Source organism: Bolinopsis microptera, chromosome 8 (genome assembly GCF_026151205.1).
Source record: "Bolinopsis microptera isolate Bmic1 chromosome 8, MBARI_Bmic_1.0, whole genome shotgun sequence".
Classification (NCBI taxonomy): domain Eukaryota; kingdom Metazoa; phylum Ctenophora; class Tentaculata; order Lobata; family Bolinopsidae; genus Bolinopsis; species Bolinopsis microptera.
In genome coordinates this window covers 13,884,383-13,894,189 of record NC_087079.1, presented here as the reverse complement: position 1 = coordinate 13,894,189, position 9,807 = coordinate 13,884,383, and the positions used below count along the sequence as shown (strand labels likewise).

The window sequence follows — 9,807 nt, the reverse complement described above, 5'->3', positions numbered from 1 at the left end:
CGCGCGCCGGGCCAGATCATTAACAATGGTCAACGGTCGATCCATTATATGGAACAAATGTTTTACGAGTATCACCCGTTAAATATAGTGCAAAGAAACTGCTGCTAACTGCTGCTCACTGCTAGCTGCTCACTGCTAGCTGCTCACTGCTGCTGACTGCTCACTGCTGCTATGGTCGCGCGCGCGACATATATAATATATATATATATACTATAGTATATAGTATATAGTATATATACTGTATACTATAGTATATAGTAAAAGTGTTTAAAATGAAATTAACCCGGTTTTATTTGGAAAAACCTATGTTTGGCCCCTAAAATGGCCATTTTAAGAGATTTTTCAAAAATTTCAATGGGTTAATTTAAAGAAAAGGCTTAAATATATTGGTTTCTTATACATTTTAATATGCCGCACTATAGTTTATACCCATATATTGGTTGACGATGTCAACCCATCGAGATCGCTGCACTGCGAAGCAGAGCAACGATCGACGATGCAAGAAGCAAGAATGCTAGTTCGCGCGGCGCGTCGAAGCGGCGAAGTCCTCCAAACTAATATAATAAGCACACACAAGAGTTAACTTGGTCAACATTTTAAAAAACCTCCCAAAAAAATGTTTTTTTGCGCGCTAAATATTTTTGCTCTTTACACATCCATAATGACATGTTTTTGCCCAAAAAAGTGTTGAAATACTGTTAAATGATACTATTTGGTAGTTATTTAGCGTCAAAACAAGTTTTGAAAGCGAAATATATATTTTTCGCGGTGCTGAGTACGGCCGGTTAGTGTATTGTCCTTTTCAGAAGTTTATGCCTTCTCTGGCTTAATTTCATTTAATATTGTTTAATACAGTACAGTAAAGTGTCGTATAATAGTATAGTGCCATTTTCTAATACTTCAACGTTATATTGTTGAGATACCTTTAGTTGGCAGATTACCTGTTGTAAATGCAATTTCATGCTTGCTTATATGACTATTTGGATTTATAATTTATCGATTGCGGGATGAATAAACTTTTGGTTCACAATAAACAATATTTAATGTCTACTGTGTGGTACCCTTACAAGATTAATTACAGATATTATAACAGGAACGCCTGACTTAAACCCCCACATCCATCACTCATACCGTGATGCCTATTGGATGTGGAGGAAATCTACACCACAAACTGGGATATTGTAAAGGTACCCTTCAGTACGGAGTGTTATAAAGTTGTTGTACTCTATAAGTGTATATTCACCTACAAGCATAACTGCTTGGCGTGATGAGGTACATCTTTGATTGGTCGAACGTCTGTCAACAACACAGCATCATCATTTTCATAGTAGTCCCCAGCTTATGACGGGTTCATAGCGGTATTAAACATGTTTTTCTGGGCCCAAACATTCTACGCTCCTACTATGCTATTACTGGTCTCTTGACTAACTCCCAATCATCTGTCCATATGGTATTGTTTCTGGACAAATAGATGGTATACGATGCCCTCAGGCTGATCTCAGCGATCTTCATGCAGGCCTTCTTCTTCTCTTTGTTGTTTACGTTCAGGTGGTTCATAAAGGTTGGGAGGCTATAGTTGTAAATGCCTCGAGCTCCCACTTCTACTGTCTGGAGCTTGCAAGCCCATCCGTTGGCTTCTATCTCTTCTGTCAGCTGCTGATATCTCTTCATCTTTCGCTTCTCTTGATCAGCAAAGTTCTGCTCATTTCCACAGGTCAGCTCCATTAGATAAACCTTCTTTGCTTTATCTGAATAGATCACTACATCAGGTCTTAGTGGTGTAGCTGCAATGTGCTGCGGGAAGTTCCTCTGTCTCTCATCCTCATCAAATATTATCTTCCAGTCGTTGGCATCTGAAAAGAAATATCTTTTGGTCTGATGATGAGTTGGGTCAGCTAAGGTAACCTTCTCGCGCTTATTGCCTGCCTTGTGGAAGACCGACGGTGCCCTCTTCGATTCCTTGGCGATGTCGGAATTAAACTCTTCAATCTGTGATGAAACAGTCTTCATGATTTCACGTAGGACCTGATCATGGCGCCAGTTGAAACGTCCCTGTCTCAGTGCAACCTTGCAGAACGTGAGGATATGATTGAGTGTCCCTTGTTTGCTGCAGAGTTTACAGTTTCCTGAAACGGCTTTATTCCAAAGCTTTAGGTTGCTAGGTGTTGACGCAGTGTCATGGATAGCATTGACATGAAACTTTAACAGTTCCGGACTAAGTTGATAGATCAGGTTATTCCACGTAGTGTCAAATGTCATTGTATTTTCCCATGTGAGGAAGAGGTTTTGCCGCTTTTTGTCAAAAAGTGAACAAATAAGTGTCTCTTCATCAAAGGTCCTCACCATGTTGGCAGGGACGTAGCCAGGATTTTTCTTTGAGGGGGGCTGTCGGCGAGCGAAGCGAGCCGACGCGTCCAATCAAGCTGCGCAGCGAGCGAAGCGAGCAAGCTGTGGCAGGGGTCTGGGGGCGCAGCCCCCAGCGGGGTCCAGGGGCGGAGCCCCTTGGCGGGGGCTAGGGGGGCGCAGCCCCCCGGAAATTTTTTGCGAAACAGGGTGTTTTATACGACATTTGGCATTAAAGAAATTTGTAGGACAGCAATAAACTGGGATTGAAAAGAATCAAGTACTCACGTAAATTTGGTAACTTCACAACAGCAATCTGCATTCTCCAATCAGAATTTACGACTTACTCAGGCCTCATCGTCTTAAGATTTTTACATTTCCTACGGTCTAGGGGACACTATTGACTATAATTATAGAAGTCTTCTAGAATGTTTGCTTGGATTTAATGACATATATTTACTAATCCACAGTTCAAATCTTTGACTGACTGCAGTCATAAACACAGCCCAGTTACCAGGCGACCATGGGGACTAGGGGGCTTATCTTTTTTCTGGGGTTCGATTTTTTCCGGGGGGGGGCTGCCGCCCCCCTAGCCCCCCCCCCCTGGCTACGTGCCTGCATGTTGGTTAGCAGTTTCCTCTCTGATGTGTCCTCATATCTTGTCCCATACCTGAGGCCAGTTGTACCAACTGCAGGTTTTCCAACTAACTCTTGGAAGTAAAGTTGGCGCTGACGGTCTTTCAGCTCTTTGGGATAAGACCACATCTTCTGTGTGTCTGCAATAGCCTTATGGTTAGAGTACACTTTTTTGATGTAGGGGTCACTTGAGTTACAAAGTTGGTGTCCCTTAATAAGTTGGATGACTTTGTACTCAGTGCAGATGTTTTTCAGCTGCAATCCTTTCTGGTCTCTACTCCTGTAGAGGACGGTGGTGGTACAAGGATGCGCAATCCCTAGCCACTTCTTAAGGTATCTGTTACACAGTGCCTCAAGCTCTCTCACAAATGTGATGGGTAGGTTATAAACAGTAAACCCCCATGACATCTTACTAATGATGAGGTGGTTATACACCCACGCCTTCATTGGACCGGTGATTTCATCATTAGACGTTGTTTCCAAAAGGTCTTCTAACTTCTTCTTAATCATGGACCGAATTTCCTTCACCTCAAGATCTACATACATGTACATTCCTAGGAACTTCATTGGTGCTTGGATAATGGACGGCACCTGTTGTTCGCTTAGTACAAACTCTGCATCATAGGTATTGTACTTTCCTCCAGTACACTTCATAGACATAGACAGGCACTTCGCGTTTGATGGTTTAGCCTTCATTTTCTTCGACCAGTCCAGGAACTCTTCTACTACCTTCAACATCTTCTTCATCTCCTTCTCGCTCTTCGACAACAGGGTTAGGTCATCAGCAAATGCTTTCTTCGAGGTCTTGCTATCACTGAAGCTTGGCTCATACCCAAGTTGACTGCACAGTACAGCTAGAAGTTCCAGTAGGATGTTGAATACTATAAGGAACAGGATCACGGACAGTGGGTCTCCCTGGAACAGGCCTAGCTCATACCATATATTATACGAAATTCGGTAAAAAACCCAAATTCGCCATATGCAGGTGCCTTAACAACCATCGTTAAGATTGAGTGAAGAGTTATGAAAATTTGCAGGGTGTCTGAGACGTTGATCAAATCGACTGCAAAAAATGTTTCAAGTTTCAGGAGTATCGTGTATCGGGAGGTGGGTTTTCTGGAACCCCTGTTCTACCAGGAGGTGACCGGGATTGGCAATTTTGAGCTATCCCGGTCCCGGTCCCGGTCAAATGCTGATTTATTTATTTATGATCCCGGTCCCGGTTAATTCAGGATTCTTGGTCCCGGTCCTGGTCCCGGTCAATCACTCAAATTTGCCGGGATTTTGACCGGGATCTTTTACATAATTTCATTCACTCTGATTTTAAGTTTTTCCTTTCATTCATTGTGAATTTCATCTTTAAACATCCTCTGAGCCAAATACAACAATGTTTAAAATTGCTAAACAAGTTTGAGTAATAAATTATGATCATGAATTAACCTGTAATCGACCGGAATTCCTGGTACTGGGAATCCCGGTACCGGGATTGGCAATTTTGAGCTATCCCAGTCCCGGTCCCGGTCCCGGTCAAGTCACATTTTTCATCCCGGTCCCGGTAAATTGATTGAAATAAATTTTCGTGCACATACAGAATGAATGGTTAATAATTTAATATATATGTAGACCAAGGTCTGTGCACGGGATGCTTCCTGGAAGAATCCAGTTCTTTTAGCGGGGCACCCTACCTAAAGCCAAATTGAGATATAATAATCATATTCAGGGAGAAATAATCAGAAATCGAATACCAATCAAATAATATGATATATATAGGAGTAGTAACCATATTTACTATGCAAAATGCCCCAACCACATAGTGTAAATTTATATAGAATTCAAATTCCATATCAAAATTAAACCTCAATAGTCAATATAATAGCCCAAGCAAAATTAAATAACTTCTTATATACCTTACTGTCATACTACAAATTAATTAAACACATTTGAAATCTGTTAACCAGAGAATAAATTTCTAAACCTAATGCAAGTGAAATAATTTAGATGCAATAATGAATGCCTAATGTGAGTATCATCTGTCAATGTCCTTGTAAAAAAGTCTGTAAAAGAGATATGAGTAACTAATATAGAAGAAAAAACAGGAAGTTGTCGTCTGTTGAAAAATAAATAAAATATCTAGAATATAAATTAGAATATAAAAGAACATTCAGTCAATGTGTCGTCAATAAACTGTACAATTATCAAATGTTAAAACTGGGTGATACAGTCACCAAAAATAAATACTAAGTATAATAAGTAAATAAATTAAATGTGGTCTATAAAACTACCACTAGGTATAATAGGTCAATAAATTAAAAGTGGTTTATAAAACTACCACTGTGCGAACCCTCTTTAAAAGAATTAGAAGATACTTAGTTATCCATTATTCCAACATTTTGCCCCCAAGTATTGAAAGTTTTTATGTGATGTTGATATTCTCAGTCCCGGCCCCGGTCCCGGTCCCGGTCAAGTCACATTTTGTATCCCGGTCCCGGTCAGGCCTGAAATCATGTCCCGGTCACCTCCTGTGTTCTACAAGCGATTGTCGTGAAGTATAACTAGTGCAATTTATAATTGCTTGGAGTCCAAGTATTAAGTCAAACGTCTATCAGCGCGGTGCTAGCCACTTATCATTATAACGGCGCTGAGCCTTAACCAATGAATTCAAAAATAAAATAAAATTCCAAAGCAAAAGTAATTAAAGTTATTCTAAAAATATTTCATTAACTGACTAATGTATTCTAAATGTTTAAATTTTATAAATCGTTAGTTTATAATGCCTTGTTCCACGTTTGAATAAGACCAGTTCGCTTGTTATGATATGAAAACCTGTTTTATATTTCTTATTTTTCCCACAATATAATTAATTAGATCATTTCTTTCAGGCCAATGGCTACTTTATGTCGAAATTTTTACAGCAAGAAACCTCCCATCAACACTAAGCAGTATCATCTATCAATATGTCCTCGCCATCCTTCATCTAAGCTCAGAATGATAGCTCCAGCCGCTGCGGTGAACATCATGATTCCTAATGTAATCTCTGTGAGGACTATTGTGATGAATGAAAAACTTATTGAAAGAGGAGTGCTGAACAAATTTGGATCAGGTTTCAGCAAAGAAGGGGGCCTTGATAATTTTGGTACATTTCCAGAAATGGAGGAGTTCATGGTTGATGATGTGCCTGACCTGCTTGTAAATGTTGTTACGACTCTCCCTGAGTTGTCAATGTTCAATGCTTGGCCTACGACTGTCATCGCTCATACATTTGATAACTTTCAAGCAATGACAGGCATATCTTGGTTGGCTTCAATTGGTGTGATTGCTGCTTTAACAAAGCTGAGCATGTATCCATTCCACATTTGGTGGAGGAAAGAATTTCAAGAGCATGTGAAAGCATCACCTATTCAGATTGCACATTTTTTAAAGACATATTTTGAGAATGTCATCAAAAGCGGCTCTGAGGAGGGGATAAAGCTGGCTTACATGGCAAGAGCTGCAACCTGTACAGAACTTAACTTAGCTCTGTACCCTAATTTAGTTCCAATTTATGCAACTATACTCACTCCATTAGTAGCAGTTCTAGGATTATCGTATTTAACAAACTTAACATATGAGCCTCTTATGACAGGTGGAATATTCTGGTTTCCCAACCTCGCAGAACCTGATCCATATTGCATCTTACCAGTGTTAAACTCTATCTTAATAATTGCCAATACTAGGTTTCACCCTTTTGGACTACTTCTGCCAAAACCGATTTATGGGCTTCAATTTGCTCCTCCACTCGTTATTTTAGCTATGTCCCAACTTTGGTTTTCTTCAGCTGTCCTCGTATACTGGATTTCAGCAAATTTTGTTGGTTTGATTATTCAACTTCTTCTCCGCAAACCTGTTATCAGAGAATATCATGGACTGGAGAGTAAAATACAAGTGTTTGAACCTCTCTTAAAACATTCTCCTTCATTAGTTTTAATCGGGAATCAAATAGAGGCAACTAGAACAGAGCTGTTGGCTATAAAGAAAGAAGAACTCAAGTTAATAAAGGAAATGAACTCAATGAATTCCAATCAAAATGAAGAATTGGAAAAGGCTAATGAGAATCGTTTATTGTGATGTTGGAAGCATGCAGTGGTTATTCTACCTCTTACAACTTAACAGTTACAAGATTATTCCCAATTTGTTACATAAATTGCTTATAATTTATTATCAGTTATTTCTTAATTTATTTTTACATCTATAGAACTTTCTGACCAAAATATGTATGTGTTCATTCGGTTCATTGCCATAAATTAAATTGTAGATGAACCACAAAATTATTAGAACAACTTTTTTTTCTGAGTCACGAGACCAGATTTTAATATAATTTATATTATGTAACTGTACATTATAGCAGGTGACATGAGAGTTTGAAAAGATGCAAGCTGCTTTGGCTTTACGGAGGGGATATCCAACTATCATATCATGTTCTCTACACTTACCCTCTAAAACCTCCAATCTTAATCACAAGTTTCAGAAACCCTGCGTGCTCACAAGAAATATTCATCAGTCAGTTGGTTCAGGAGAGGTTTTGATAAAAGGATGTGAAAAGTTGCCTGATTTGACTTTTATGTGGCCTTTTCATTATTGGCCCTCAGACATTGCAGCCACTTTGTTAGACAATCTTCAAATGTCCTCTGGAATGCCATGGTGGAGCACTATCATTGCAGGTGGTGTTATCCTGAAGCTACCTCTTATCGGTTTCAATATCTACAATTTACGGAGGATACAGCGTTTCTTTGTTACAAGTCCCAGACAACTCACACATTTTGTTCTGACATATTTCAACAATCTGGTAACAAAAGGTGAAGCTCACGCTTTAAAGATGGCAAACATGGAACGAAGATTCACTATCTACCGGGAGGGGCTGTGTATTGATGAAACTAATAGGTTCACAGGGAACATGTATGGCCATTTAACATACATCCCAATGTACTGGATTGCAGGAATGCATGTGAGCGTTCTTTGTGGACTCCACTGGTTAAATAGGATACAATATGTTCCTCTAACCACTGGTGGATTACCTTGGTGTTCAGATCTCACTCTTTATGATCCATACTTGATCCTCCCTGCTTTGTGTGTAGCAACTGGAATCCTTAATCTATATCTACATCCGATGCATTGGCTGTTTCCCCTACCTGAATTAAAACTAAACCACATCTTACCTCTATCCCCATTGCTTGCAGTCGGTTTTAGCTTACTGTCCTCCCTGCCATCAGATATTTTGTTGTACATGATGTCCGCTAATTTGATTGCTTGTTTCATGAATACTGTTGTGTTGCAACATCCTAGGGTGTACTCAGAATTTGGGCTGCTGTCTGCCGAGGAGACACTGAACAGGCTCATTCCTCCGGCATCACTGTTTTATGAGTTAACCAGAACATTAGATAGACAAACTTTGTTGTTAGAACAAAAACGACAACAGGCAGTGTTGCAAGCGCCCGAAAGCCAACATTTGATTGAAGAGGAAGATGGAAAATTAAAACTTCTTAACAGTGATAGTGTATCAATTGTTGAGGAGAGTGAACCAGATAATGGAGCAGACAAGAAAGTAGGTGTGGAGTTACCAACTGTTAATATAGGTTTTGTTAAAAGGAAAAGAACTGGGCCAGATTCTGCTGAGAATGATCTTGCTCCTCATCTTAATATTAAGAAAGCTTTTTAGAGTTCTGTAAATGATTTTTTGATTGTGTGTTATTTATTACCCTATAGTTATAAATTTGGTACAGCCAAGATAACATTTCTTACAATCGAAGACATTTTAACTTCTTTTTTTCCCTAGCATAACATACTACTTACTAGATCAATACTCTGTCAGTCTGAATTTGTTATAATTTTTTTGCACCAAATTTAATGCTATCTGCAGGCATATTGAAACATTTTTTCCAATATGATACCTATTGTGCAATAAATTCCTCGAGGTGACTTTCACTAATTTGAAAAATGCATGATCAACTTTGTATTACAGGTACCTGGAGGTGTAGTGGTCCAGATGGCAAACTACCACCAACAAGGCTATCCTCAAGCTACAAACTGTAACTACAACACTCAATATGATGCCAGCTATAATGGTTACAATGGGTCTTACAATTCAGCTGCTCAATACGATTATCAATCTAGTCAGTATGTTCAACATCCCAGCACAGGTTTCCAAGGACAGCCTGGTTACAATCAGAATTATAATCAGAATCCGGGATACTATAATTACAGTCAAAGTTATGGATATAACTTCCCTGCTACTAATACAAATGTTAATGGGTATCAATACCCTCCCGGGCCTCCTCAGCCCATCAGCTCCTTTACCGCCAACAATTGAAGGAATGCAGTGTAATTTAAATCTGCAACATCCTGGGAAAAGACGCAAACTACCAGAAAAGAACTTAAAAAACAAGAACATGTTTCGCCAAAAGTAGCTTTCCCAGTTTCTTGTGGTACTCATCACAAGAAAGAAACTGAAGGATTTGTTCCTAAGAGAGTACCCATTCCTCCTGAAGTTATGGCTAGAATGGCTATGGCTAAAGCTAAAATTGAAGCTAATCCACGAGACCCCCAGGCGCAATCTCAGCTAACTGCTGCAATGATGGAGTACCACATGTATCAAGATGACAGAAATTCGGCTCTACTGAGTGAAGCTGATAATGCTAGACGTAAAACGGGGTACGATGGCCCTGGATTGTTCACAGGGCAAGCTTGATTGAGCCAATGTCCAGGGAAGAGCTTGATTCAGATGATATCAGAACTTTTGCTAGACCCGATATGTTCATGAACTTGAAACCATTGAGAGAAAATTATGGGAAATTT

The 9,807-nt window shown here is 39.4% G+C and overlaps 1 protein-coding gene across 1 annotated transcript; it reads right to left on the bottom strand.

The window, feature by feature from the left end:
• Nucleotides 1-1,401: 1,401 nt before the first annotated feature.
• Nucleotides 1,402-8,183, bottom strand: LOC134820169 (uncharacterized). Its single transcript, XM_063830391.1, has 3 exons — nucleotides 8,172-8,183; nucleotides 3,014-3,894; nucleotides 1,402-2,215 (listed from the first exon to the last, which is right to left on the bottom strand). The coding sequence occupies exons 1-3, from the start codon at nucleotides 8,181-8,183 to the stop codon at nucleotides 1,402-1,404; spliced, it is 1,707 nt and encodes a 568-aa protein (XP_063686461.1).
• Between the last annotated feature and the right edge of the window lie 1,624 nt (nucleotides 8,184-9,807).

Bases quoted from the DNA above. Each gene is read 5' to 3' on its own strand.
- LOC134820169 (XM_063830391.1), bottom strand. The intron at 2,216-3,013 runs GTATGGGACAAG...CTATCAACTTAG, and splicing joins GTTGGTACAACTGGCCTCAG to TCCGGAACTGTTAAAGTTTC.